The 13,218-nt window shown below is 49.7% G+C and overlaps 1 protein-coding gene across 2 annotated transcripts; it reads right to left on the bottom strand.

The window, feature by feature from the left end:
* Window positions 1–7,560: 7,560 nt before the first annotated feature.
* Window positions 7,561–12,781, bottom strand: RETREG2 (reticulophagy regulator family member 2). 2 transcript variants are annotated; one of them, XM_081241734.1, is made up of 9 exons: window positions 12,383–12,781; window positions 11,982–12,088; window positions 11,249–11,279; window positions 10,753–10,888; window positions 10,293–10,377; window positions 9,847–9,990; window positions 9,591–9,685; window positions 9,301–9,436; window positions 7,561–9,044 (listed from the first exon to the last, which is right to left on the bottom strand). In XM_081241734.1, exons 1-9 carry the CDS (start codon window positions 12,661–12,663, stop codon window positions 8,431–8,433), a joined length of 1,629 nt encoding a protein of 542 aa, XP_081097860.1. In that variant the 5' UTR covers window positions 12,664–12,781; the 3' UTR covers window positions 7,561–8,430. The 2 variants fall into 2 exon arrangements, with proteins under 2 accessions (XP_081097860.1, XP_081097861.1); XM_081241735.1 differs by lacking the exon at window positions 11,249–11,279 and having other exon boundaries at window positions 10,753–10,910; window positions 11,976–12,088.
* Between the last annotated feature and the right edge of the window lie 437 nt (window positions 12,782–13,218).

Below are 13,218 nucleotides of genomic sequence, written 5' to 3'. Positions count from 1 at the left end.
TAGCCTTGAAGAAACATTAACCTAAAAGTTGTTATTATTTATTTATTTATTTATTATTATTATTATTCTTTTTTTTTTTTTTTGCGGTACGTGGGCCTCTCACTGTTGTGTCCTCTCCTGTTGCGGAGCACAGGCTCCAGAAGCGCAGGCTCAGCGGCCATGGCTCACAGGCCCAGCCTCTCCGAGGCATGTGGGATCTTCCCGGACCGGGGCACGAACCCGTGTCCTCTGAGTTGGCAGGCGGACTCTCAACCACTGTGCCTCCAGGGAAACCCTAAAAGTTGTTATTTTTTAGCCCTGTGGAATGTTAATCAGTTTAGTATCTAACCTAGTAATTTTTTTCATTCTGATATGTATACATTTTTTTCCTGAAAAAGACTCAGAGAACCAATTTTTTGTATTCTTTTGTATTCAGTTCCCTCATGAATGATTTATATGTGCATATAGTCTATTTGGATGAGAATTTATAATATTTCTGCTCTGGACATTACCTGTGACATCTAGCACTCAGGCAGCTATTTTGGGACCATGAGTGGAGCCAAGCAGAGCCAACGTGCTGAAGATGGCCGAGAAGAAAGATGGAAAAGATCCAGGGTCACTGATAAATTAACCAACTGGGGATACCACATCTGGCTTCTTGTTATGTAAGAGAGTAAATGTCCTTGTTAGCAATGTTTTCTACATTTTGCAACCCAAAGCTTCCTTTGTGATATACCTGTTGTGGCAGCTCACCTTAATAAAAGTGAACATTTGATTCACCCAGATGGAACTTTTTGCTGGTGTATCATCAACATATGATGGTGGCTCTGGTGGTAGCAGTGGAATGATCACTGAGTTTCCCAATCAACTTTAGAGATCCTCCCCTCACAGCTCTGGAAAGACTCCTGATACAGTGATACTATATTCTATACGTTAATATTCTGTTTACTTGTTTTTATCTTTATTTATTTATTTTTGTTTACTTGCTTTTTAATTTTAAATTACTTCCAAGGCTTTATAAATCCTTTTAATATACAGCTGTCTGATTTTAAATATTTTTTTCATGTTAAACTATAATCATTTCATTTTAAGAATTTTATTTATTCATGTTTTTCCTCTCTACATTCATGGCTTTAGAGTGGTAGGCTTCCAATTTTTTGGAACCTTGTGTGGAACAGACTAAACAAAGAGAAACACTGCCTCTTTCCCCGCTCCCACTCCACAAATGCTCAGATAACCAAAAGCTTAGAGAACCCTAAAAATAAAATCTTGGAAGTTCTCTCTTGAGCATAAGCCAGAATGTTTTAACTGTCAGAGACCCCAGAGACCACAAGAGAGAGCGAAGCCCTCACAGTTTCCCTTGTCTCAGGCAAAACTTTTCCTGACTGATGGGTTATAGTCCAGATTAAGCTATGCATGCTGATCAGCAGCCTAGGAGCTTCCCAAGATTTAAAAGGATGATGAACAGACCAAAGCCACTACCTCCTGCTCCATAGTGTGGATGTAGGTTCCTTGCTTCCGAATAAAGGAGAACATTGAGAGAAACCCAGTAACACTTTCCACGTTGAACAAGCTGTGTCAGAAGATATCAACTAGCAATTGAGCATTGCTTAAGTCTCTTTTATTGTAGACCAACAAAGCACACGCAGACCTGCTAAGCAGCTTTGTGCTTCAGCTGTGGGAAGCTGAGCTGCAGGCTCCCACAGGAAAAGGAGAAGTGGTCTCCTCTACAAATCAGCAGGTGCAGTCACGGCCAGACACCTCTTATCTCAGCTTCAGCAGGTTTAAAGCAGACAAGGTCAACGTGAGGATGCCAGCAAGGGTGTCTCGGGCCCAATTCTACTCAAATATTAGTTTAATGATATCTGTTTAGTTTAGTGGTTTTCCTCCTCCTCAAATGACTCTTAGAGAAACAGTGCATACTGAAAGGGAAAGAAAAACCGTTTTGCTAACCGTCCTGTCCTACTATTACTCATCTCTTAGTTTATTTAATCCCCCATGAAAACCTTTTGAAGTGGATATTATGTATTCCCCTTTTGAAGATAAGAAAAGTGAGATTGAGAGAGATGAAGTTACTTGCTTTTGGAGATGGGATCTGGACCCAGGTCTGTGCATTGCCTTAAGTCCCATGTTCTTTCATTATACAACATTGCCTCCCCCAAATCGACTCTATATCCTCCTCAGCAACTGAAAAGAAGAATCTTAAGTGGTGGTTTTCTCAGAGTGTGGAAAATCCCAAATCTCTCCATGGGTTATCAATAATCAAACACCCTTTCAGAGCAAGGTACTATTTAAATATCTAAATATTGCTATTTAAATAACCAGGTGTGGAAGCTCTTTGATTGGAACTGACTTCAGACCCCAGGAGATCAAAAGACCAGCATGGCCTGCCTTCACTGAGGTCTGCCTTGCTTTCTCAGGCACGTGACATACAATCTTTGTGACAATATTCAGTCACTTTTCCTGAAGGGCCCTAACTCTCCTGTGGATTAATTATAGACCTAGTTTAGGCGCATAGTTCAAACTCATATGATTTTATAGGTTACACAGTGATTTCACATGTATCTGATTCAACCCACTAAATATTGACCAAGTCTTATCAGATGTTATACTAGGCCCTGGGCATAGAGGTGAATAACTTATGGCCTCTACCCCGTAGTTGTTCAGTGTCCAGAGGGGGAAGGGGATAGTGGGGGAGAGGGTGCTACTGGCATCTAATGGGTAGAGGCCAAGGATGATGCAGCTAAACATTCGACAATGAACAGGACAGCCCCTATCACCAGCAACAAATAATTATCTGGCTCAAGGGGCTTCCCTGGTGGTGCAGTGGCTAAGAATCTGCCTGCCAACACAGGGGATACGGACGGGTTCGAGCCCTGGTCCGTGAAGATCCCCCATGCCGCAGAGCAACTAAGCCCGTGGGCCAAAACTACTGAGCCTGTGCTCTAGAGCCCACGAGCCACAACTACTGAAGCCCACATGCCACAACTACTGAAGCCTGCACACCTAGAGCCCGTGCTCCTCAACAAGAGAAGCCATCGCAATGAGAAGCCCTCACACTTTGGGCAAGCCATTTTACCTCACTAAGCCTCAGTTTCCTCATCTGTAAAATGGGGAAGGGGTCCTACATCCAAGCATGATGGTGAAGATTACAAAAATGATACATGTAAAGCACTTAGATCTACGACTAACATATACTAAATAATCTAACATATGTGTATTGTTAGTTGTTTAACTGTGTATATTATTCATTATTACTAAATTTGTTCATTTTCCATGTGTTGATACATTGTCTTTATTTTTTATAATGGGTAGATTGCCAGTCCAAATTCTTGAATATAATTTCCAGATAAGCTTGGTGTCGTGGTTTTAAAATATGTCCACAAGGGAATTCCCTGGTGGTCTAGTGTTTAGAACTAGTGGTTTCACTGCCATGACCCGGGTTCAATTCCTGGTCATGGAAGTAAGATCCACAAGCGGTGCAGCCAAAAAAAAAGTCCACAAAATTTTTTCTACTTTTCCCTTAGAGAGCTTGGGCTGGACTCAGTGACCTGCTTCTAATGTATAGAATACGGTGGAAGTGATAGAGTGTGACTTTTGACACTAGGTCACAAAAACCACTATGGCTTTCTTCTTGCTCTCTCTTGGACCACTTGCTCTAGGGAAGGAAGCTGTCATGTTGTGATGACACTCAAGCAGCCGTAGGAAGAGGTCAGTGTGATAAGGAACTAAGGCCTCTTGTCAACAGCTGTCTATCCATATACACATACACCTCTGTACTCCATACACCATACTCATATGAAGAGTCTACGTGATATGTGGAAAAACAGCAGTATACTGAAGGAGCACTAGGAGAGCAGGTCTGGTATAGGGGGCGGGGTGGGTGACGTGGAACATCAGGAAAGCCTTCGAAAATGGAACGTGGTCTGAAGTACATCTTAAAAGACAAGTGAAATGTTTAGCAACTGGAGGGATGAGGGGTGTGGGCGTAGAGCAGGGGTGGAGGAGGGCAGTGCAGCTGAGCCAAGGAAGGAATCTGTCTGGGGTTGATGCTGTAGTGTAAAGACCAAGACAGGGCAAGGGCAGATCACAGAAGGCTTCTTTTTTTTTTTCTTCATAAATTAATTGAAAAATTTTTTTTTTTTTTTTGCGGTATGCGGGCCTCTCGCTGTTGTGGCCTCTCCTGTTGCTGAGCACAGGCTCCGGACACTCAGGCTCAGCGACCATGGCTCACGGGCCCAGCCCTCTGCGGCACGTGGGATCCTCCCGGACCGGGGCACAAACCCGTGTCCCCTGCATCGGCAGGCGGACTCTCAACCACTGCGCCACCAGGGAAGCCCTGAAATTATTTTTTAAAATATTTTTTTGGTTGCGTCGGGTTTTAGTTGTGGCGTGCGAACTCTTAGTTGCGGCATGCACGTGGGATCTAGTTCCCAGACCAGGGATCAAAACTGGGCCCCCTGCATTGGGAGCGCAGAGTCTTACCCACTGAGCCACCAGGGAAGCCCCTCAGAAGGCTTGTTAACCATATCAGGGAGCTTGAATGATACCTTGTAGGAGGAGAGCCTTGATTACTATTAAATAGCAGAAAGCTCATCCAATTTGTATTTTTAACTTATTTAGCTACTTTTTTGGGCATAAATTTCAGTGGGGGACAAGAGTGTGGGCAGGGAAACTGTTGCATTGGGCCAGGTGAGAGATGAGGAGGTTGTGAATCAGGGCTGTGAGGGGGGTGAATCAAGAAATAATTAGGACATCCAATTAGCAGCAACTCGGGATTGACTGGGTGTGGGATGAGAGAAAAGCAGGCCTTCAGAGCTGGTGGTGATGACACGCACGATAGTAAATACAGAAAAAGCCTATCTGTGTAGGGGAGTAGTGGCGTGGAATGCAGAGTGGAAAGAGCATGGGTTCAGTTTTTGTTATGCTGAATAGAAGGTGCTCGTGGGACATTCAAGTGGAGATGCTCAGTCGGAAGTTCTGGGAAAGGAGCTAAGATTTAGAAGTCATCAGCATATGAGTGGAAACTGAATGGGTGAACAAGTGAAATTGCCCAGGCAGACTGCAAGGAAAAAGTGAGCCAGTGATAGACCCAGTGAAAAACCAACATTTAAGGGAGCAGGAGGAGGAAGTCCAAGAGACTTTAGTTGGACATGAAAAGAAAAACAACATGGTGATATACTGTCCTTGCATGATGGAAAATTATTATAGTCTCTGTCCTTGATCCTTGTACTTTTAAAGATCATTTAAATCTGTTTGCAATATCCCTGACCAGAAAAACAAATTCTGCCTACACTATTATTAATCAAACTCTTCTCAAAGATTTAATTTCTGGGGCTTCCCTGGTGGCGCAGTGGTTGAGAGTCCGCCTGCCGATGCAGGGCACACGGGTTCATGCCCCGGTCCGCGAAGATCCCACATGCCGCGGAGCGGCTGGGCCCGTGAGCCATGGCCGCTGAGCCTGCGCGTCCGGAGCCTGTGCTCCGCAATGGGAGAGGCCACAACAGTGAGAGGCCCGCGTATTACAAAAAAAAAAAAAAGATTTAATTTCTGCCCTTTGCAGTACTACAGATAACCCTGCAAAGTTTGATGGCAGCTAATGTGACTTACTTCAGCATTCCCTTCTTGGCTTGAACATTGTTACTTCACAGTTCCCCATACGCTCCACGTGATGACATTTTCAGCCTTCATCTCTGGTGATCCTCTTCTGGGCACTCTGCTATTTGCCAACTTGTCCACAAGCATAGCAAGCCATCCTCTGGAAGTAATCTAACTTGTGCACAGTATACTCTAGGTATTACATTCTATCCAGTAATGCAGCCTAAAATTAAGTTTAGGAGCAGCAACATTACACTATTAGCTGTTTGAATGTATAGTTAAGTAAAGTGCACTGCCCTCCCCCTGCAAACATAAACATGCAACCAACCCTTTTCCCCCCAGCCTGTACTTCGTTTTTTCTTTAGCCTAACTGTAGGTTTCACATTTCTGCTCATTTTTCTTTCACTCATATGAAAAGCTTTCTTCTTGTCTCTTTCATCACGGGCCAGGAAATAGCCAGGACACCTGATAATAAAAAGTTGTAGACAAACGTATAGCAACCATCAGACCAAAGCAAGTGTCAAGAATGGACTCTCGGGCTTCCCTGGTGGCGCAGTGGTTGAGAGTCCATCTGCCGATGCGGGGGACACGGGTTCGTGTCCCGGCCCGGGAAGATCCCACATGCTGCGGAGCGGCTGGGCCCGTGAGCCATGGCCGCTGAGCTTGCGTCCGGAGCCTGTGCTCTGCGATGGGAGAAGCCACAACAGTTAGAGGCCCGCGTACCGCCAAAAAAAAAAAAAAGAGAGAATGGACTCTCACGGAACTCCAAACACGTGGTTAATGTTTTGACCCAACTACAGGCTTCTGGCTCTATCTTCAAGCTGCAAGTTTAACAAGGAAGTAGTTTATGGGTGGGGCAGACGGCAGCCATTGTTTTTCTGATTAATTCTACTTTTCCTGAATTGCCTGTTTGATGGTAACTGTTTTCTCATTCTCTTCAGAAATTTCCAGATGATTACAAGTTCATATTCCTTCAGTGACAAAAGACAGGGAGGGCCATTGAAACCCTGAGTCTTTCAGGCAAATGTAAAACAAATGGAAAAGAAAAATTTCTCACACGCTTACGAGAGATGCAGCATAGAAGTCAGCCTCAAAAAGCCAGGTAGCATTGCCATATGGTGTCTCCAGCTGAAGGCCGAGGATGTGAACTCATAAAAAAGGCCATCTGCCCAGTTCTGGGCTTTCCTTTTAACCTTGTTCTCCCCCAAAGAGAAAGGATTGTTAAGAGACCACTCTTTGTGAAGCTGAGATAGTATGCAGATCGGTGCTCTATCATTCCCACACCCTGAGTATCTTCCCATTCGTGCCCTATTAATGGACAGGGGCTTCCTGTTCCAGGGTGATTGCTGGAGCCAAACTGCTTGGGTTTGGATTCTGGCTCCACCACATACTAAGGCCGTGGCCTTGTGAAAGTCAACATCTGTAAAATGAAATAACAGTATCTATTATCTCAGGGTCATGAGGGAAAAACGAGTTAATATAAATCACCTAGAGGAGTGCCAAGCACATATCCTGCATTCAATTAGCGCTAGACACCATTTCTTCAATGTTCCTGGGCCTGGAATCAGTTTAAATACAGGTATAGGTCCTGCTTGTTTGGTTCTCCCAGGATAGATAAACGAGGACCGAAGGAGTTAATTGTCAGCATGTAGATGGGTAAGGACTTCTTGAGAAGACGGTGTTAAGGTCGTGGGCAACACTGTAGAAAACAACTGTTATGGTCCCAAATTTCTACTGACTGGGAAGCCAAAGCAATTTCCTCCTGCATACAGTTTATTTGTACGTGCTCAATCTCACCAAGCATATCACACCATCAGAGAACATGGCTAAGGGCAGGTTACATCTGTCAGGGTAATCCTTGCTTCTTGCCTTGTTTTGCACGAAGGTAAATAAACAGCCAGGAGCGAGATGGAGGACAACGAAATAAGGGCAGAGCACAGAGTGAGGGACATAGCTCACAGTGAGGCAGGCAGGCAGCAGCAGTTCTAGCCATCAATACTTTATTGTTCCAGTCAACACCTGCACAGATGTTACTGTCCACTTCCTGACCCTAGTAGGGGCTCCCACCACACTTGGACCATGGCCCAGAGAAGCAGGTCTCCTTATTCCTCCCTAAGATATAAGAAAGCCCTTCGCCCCACAAGACAGAGCTCCTGCTCACTAACGTAGTGCTGGCGCATGTGCTGTGGGATCCCTGCTCCCATCCTGACTTGGGAAAGGCTGGGATGAACCAGGGCGAGGGTGCAGTGGAGGTTACACGAGCTACAGCGACTAAGTGCACGATTACTGACCTGACCCACCACCCCGGGCTTCGTCTGCACCTCCCAGACAGGAGCCTCCCTAAAGCTTAGCCGGGACCTGCTGGGAAGGAGCTGGCCAAGAGTGGGGATTGAGCTGCTAAGGACAGGACACAGCAGGGAAATAAAGCAGAGAGGAGCATGGCACAGGAGAGAAAAATGATAAAGTGCCTGAACTAAACAACCGAGTGGGACACGAGGACAGAGCAGCACAGGTCCCTGAGGATAGGAGGAAAAAGAAGGGGCAGACCACCAGGGCTTGGGGCATCATGGAAGGAGACTGGAGTTGAGGCAGGGAAGCAGGTGGGAAGGACTCTCCTAGCCCTGTTCACATCCACTAACCCAAATGTCAAATTATTTACAAGCTTAAAACCAATCCCAGGTACTGTACCAGGCCCAGGACAGCAGGCAGGCAGGCAGGTGGAGGGCGGACTGGCTCCATCTGGTAGCCAGCTTCCCCACGTATTGCTCCTCCCCAGGGCAGTAGGGAAAGGAGGAAACAGTGACACCCCTAGCCAAGAAGCCCTACTGTGCCTGCAACTCCTTCCCCTGGGGTTCATGGCTCTGCCGTGGCCTGAGCCTCTTGGGCTGACTGTACCAGAGACGGGGTACTGGGCCCTAGGGGTGGAGCATCAGCGGGCTCTGGGAATGTCTCTGGCCCCAACCCCAGCTCTGCATTCAGCTGCTCCAGCTCCCCCTGATCCAGCAATTCGAAGTCCTCAGTGGTGAGTGCCTCTTCTTCCTCGGGGGCAGGCAGGGGCTGGGGTGAGTCCTGGGGAAGAGGCGGGAGTACTGAGGGGGAAGGGGCCGGGTCATTTTCAGCAAGGCAAAGTAGGGGTGACAGGGCGCTAGGTGGAGTGATGAGATCACCACTCACTGCCTCTGGGTTCAGTGTCTCCACTGGTCCTCCAGGGGAGAGCATCACTCCATCTGTGGGAGACCCTGCCCCATTGAAGTGCGTGTTCACAAAGTGAAGGGGGGATGAGAGCCGAAGCAAGGTTTCCTTGGATGCCACATCTTCTTCCTCCTCCAAGTCTAAGTCTTGCCTTGAGAGGGCCTGAGGGGAGCCCAGCAGGTCTTCGGGAGGGGCCAGGTCTGTCTCCTCTCCCTCCCCCAGCTCCCGACTCAGGGCCTCCTCTGGCTCACTTGGCAAGCTCTGCTGGTCCAAATCTGGGCAGAAAACAAAGGGCCAGGAATGGGCCTGCTGTGCTGAGTAGCTGCAACAGGCCGATCAGTTCGAGGTTGAGAACTCAAGACATGGAAGGCTGGGCCAGGCCTTAGGCATTAAGGCCTTTCAGGAGTTTGGAGAAGAACTAGAGGATCAGCTCCCCACAGAAAACACTTATGGGGGCAACTGCCAGAGAGCACAGCCAGCATCCCACGACAGGGAACAGGAAGCTTGAAGGGAACAAAGGACTTCCCATACCCTCCGACACGTCAGTTAGTTGTGGAGTCGTCGCCCGGGATACAGAGAAGCCACCACTTTCCAAAATAGAAGCCTCCTCATCTGACAGCTCTGAGTCTGTAATGGCCAAAGCCAGTGCTGTTTTCTTCACATCCACCTGCAGGAGAACCAGGATGAATGCCACAGGCAAGGGGGTAAGAGAGCCCATTTTCCAGGAGCATCCCTGCCCCACCAACAACAACCACCCCCTGGAGAGGTGGCTGCTCTAAAGCAGAGCAATTCTCCTCCAGCCCACTTCCCTTGGACCTCACCACTGGGGAGAAGCCAGCCAGTTCTGCCTCGCTCTCACTCTCCGTCTCCGCCAGTGGCTCATCACCTCCGGGGGGTGCATTCTTCCCCTGCCGCTCTAGAGAACCAAGAACAGCTGGGCAGTGACCAAGCAGGAACAGTGGTGGGGGACAAACACTGCCAAAGGTATGGAAAGTATCTAAATCCCAGGGCATTTCACAAGCTACAAGCCAAGGTCCTCCCCCATTCCCCCCCTTCTGGGTCATGGGATCCCCTTACTCCTCTTGTCGTGTTTGTGATGCAGGGCATCAGCTTCCGCCTTCATGCTGTAGTCCAGCTGCATGAGCAGGGGCTCCAGACGAGTGTACATCCTCTGGATCAGTTCATGATAAACCACCAGGGGCCACAGCAGGATACTCAGCACTGGGGGTTAGAGTGTCCACTCAGACATCCCTAAGCCTATTTCCCAAGGGCCCTCATTCAACTGATGCTTAAACAGAAAAGGCTGAAGGAAGACAAAGTCCCTTCCTGAGGCTGTTCCAACTTCTTCCCATATCCACTGCCCTCCCCAGATGACTATTCCACTGTTACTAATACTACAGCATCCCCTGGAGGACTCTGTAAATGGGTAACTGGGCAGACTGTACCACCCGCCCCTGGGTCAGTCCATGCAAAGAAAACAAAAGACAGGGCTTTGGAAAGGGGAGAGGTCAGACCCTACTCACAGACAATGTAGGAAATCATAATCCCCGGAACATAGTGTCCCAGCACAGCCAGCACAGCGCAGCCAGAGCAGACGCGAGCACAGAACTGCAGAGGAGAGCACAGGGTCTAAGAACTGTAGGCTGAGGTATGCGCTCCACTTATCTGGGTAAGAAATATTACTGCTCAGCTGGTGGAAGGAGGTGTATGCCCTCTAGGAATGCGGTGATCCAGTTTAGTCAAGAGGATGCCCAGGACCACCAACTAGGAAGTTTGCAATAAACACTGCCAAATACCTATAATTCAAACAGCAGAAGCTTATTCTGCCTCCTGTACCAGACTACTAGCTGTAAATCTTGCCTCAAGAAGGCACCAGGCCTTATCCTTCAGTCTCCAGCTGGGGAGTTCGAGTCACTCCTCCCCACCCCCGCCTCTATTTCTCCACAGCCTAGAGAACTGTTGTGTGATGTGGGGGAGGTTTACCTGAGCTGGATTCTGCCTCTTGTACTGCAGCAGCTCCTGCAGGTGAATCTGGAAGGTGAGCCAGCTCTCAGCCAGGTATCTGCACAACTCGGGCACACTCAGCAGGTGCGGCCGGGCGCCTGACCCCGCACCCTCACTGGGGAGACATGACACGACCCCTGGAGGCCTCAGACACCAGCTTCCTAGGCACTCAAATCCCTCTGAGAATGTCAATGAGCTCTTTAGTCTAAGGAAGTGGACAACCCCACCTCCCAGAGGGAGGCCGTCCGGGTCCAGGGGAACAAAGCCCAGAGCTCCCAACCCTTTGCCCTGAAAGGAGCAGGCACACAAACACCTACGCAAGAACCTGGGACCAAGCGTGTTACCAGTGCATTCACTATGCTGGGGTCTGTGCCTGCAGAAGCTGCAGTACTGCTATGCATTGTGGCGGTGAAACACTGGCACCAAAGCAAGACAGGGACTGGGCATTTGTCTTCAAGGGGTGGCCTGCACTCACCTGTCAGAGTGTGGCTCCTCTGGGGATGATGCTTTAGAGAGAGAAGGAAAACAAGTTATTGAGGTGTAGAGCTCTGGGGAAACACTCCCCAAGCCAGAAACAGCTGCTCTTCCTCTGCAGTCCCAGAGTGCTTTTTTGAAATGCCATTTGCAGGAAGTATTACATTGTTATTGTCGTTTGTAGGTCTGTCTCCTTCTTTAGACTCTACCTTTCTTCACGTTTACACCACAATCAACTCACACACCGTCTGGCACCTAGTTACTCCAACATGTCAATTAAGTGAATATTTGGACAACAAAAAACACAGGAAGAGCTAATGCTCCTATAGTTCCTACCATATATGAAGCCCTACCACAGGCACATAAAGTGTATTCACTCCTTTATTCTCCACCTCCTTATGAAATAAGTTTTACAGTCCCTGTTTTATAGTTGAGGAAACAGGCAAACGCAAATCGGAGATCGAGTGACTTTTCCAAGGTCACATACAGGGTAAATGGGAGAGCAGGCAATGGAACCCAGGCCATCTGGCTGCAGAGTCCGCAGTCGTAACTACGACACACAATAACATTAATTTTGAGAAAGGGGAAATTATATTTCCCATCTGGGGAAGCAGTCGTGCTTTGGGAGGCAGGTGGCCTGCTGTACGCTCCCCTCACCATTCAACCCAGCCAGGTGAGTCAGGCACAAAACAAGTGCTCAACGGGGCTTGCTGAATGAATTAAGTAACACTCACCTGAGATGTCAGGGAGGAAGCGAGGCTGCCAGAGATCCAACAGAAAATAGGCCAAAAGTGAGATGCTGAGTAGGAAGAAGGGCCGTAGGGAGGAGGAAGACAGCAACCTTAGGGAGAGACAGGCAGCTCAGCGGTGAGTGGGTGAGAGAGGCTCCCACATCCATCGCAAAGGCGGAAAACCGCCCACTGATGGGGGAATGGGAACCTCCAGGCCTAACTCGACACCCGAAGACAGAGAAATGGGGCAACCCAGGCGGACGACGACCTTTAAAAAACAGCTGATGGGTCAGTCCCCCAGGACAAGCATCTTCCCCAGAAAGAGGAATGGTAGGTACTCCGGGCTCTCCCGCCCCCGCTCTACCGCGCAGCCCGGCCCCGCCCCCCTCCTCCGCGGCCCTTACCAGAAGAGGCCGTTGAGCGCGGCTGCCGTGACCAGGCTGTGCAGCGGCTTCTCCCACACCAGCAGCCGCTGCGCTGCCGCCAGCACCGCCTCCCAGCCGCGGAGCCGCAGCCACAGAGCCGTGGCCAGGCGTCCCACCGCCTCGGCCGTGGCAGCCTCCTCCTCCGCCTCGCCGCTGGCCTCACCCATGCCGAGGCTCAGGCCCAGGCCGAGGCTCAGGCCCAGCCCCGAGCCCCCACCTGCGCCGGTGTTACCAGCGCCACCGCCACCGCCACTCGCCATAGCCCCGCCACAGCCGCCGCCCGAGCCCGCGAGGAGCCAGGGCTGCGCGGCCGCCGCCGGGGGCGCGTCAGGCGGAAGGGGGCGCACGCAGCGGAGAGGGCCGCTGAGGCCGCGGACGGGCGTCACGTGACGGCGGAGCGACGAATCTGTCACGTGACACGCCCTAACCGCCGAGCTGGGGCGGCCGGAGCCTGCGCGCAGGCGGTTGCCGGTGACCCTGCTCCTACGCAGATTCTTGTTTTGGCTGCGCCGAGCGGTGTCTGCCTCTTTCGGACGGAAGGACGGAAATCTCCGCTTTTACCCACCCCAGCCATTTTCTTCTCCTTGTGTAGTCAGGGCGGCTAGGGAGGCTGGTCTTGGCCCGGTATTTCTGGAGTGATGCGGCCGATAGGGTCAGGGAGTGGGCTTCAGATGCCCAGTATACCCCGAGAGGCCTGCTTCTGCTCTGGTAGGGCGGCGACCATCCCTTTACGCAACACTCGACGGTACTAGTCCTCCCAGTTCCCTCTCCTCAGCGAATAAACAAACAGCAGCGTGTGACTCGACAGGCTCAAA

The sequence above is a fragment of the Mesoplodon bidens genome (assembly GCF_964165515.1).
Source record: "Mesoplodon bidens genome assembly, chromosome: 8".
Taxonomy (NCBI): Eukaryota; Metazoa; Chordata; class Mammalia; order Artiodactyla; family Ziphiidae; genus Mesoplodon; species Mesoplodon bidens.
Note: the sequence above shows the minus strand (reverse complement) of the source record. Positions and strands in the feature narration are given on the sequence as shown.

What these genes read in the sequence shown, in the direction of transcription:
- RETREG2 (XM_081241734.1), bottom strand. Translation starts at nt 12,663, where the DNA reads ATGGCGAGTGGCGGTGGCGGTGGCGCTGGTAACACCGGCGCAGGTGGG. An exon ending in CTTCCTCCCTGACATCTCAG is followed by an intron (nt 11,280 to 11,981) that starts GTGAGTGTTACT and finishes CTCTCTCTAAAG; the next exon opens with CATCATCCCCAGAGGAGCCA. An exon ending in GAGGAGCCACACTCTGACAG is followed by an intron (nt 10,889 to 11,248) that starts GTGAGTGCAGGC and finishes ATGTCTCCCCAG; the next exon opens with TGAGGGTGCGGGGTCAGGCG.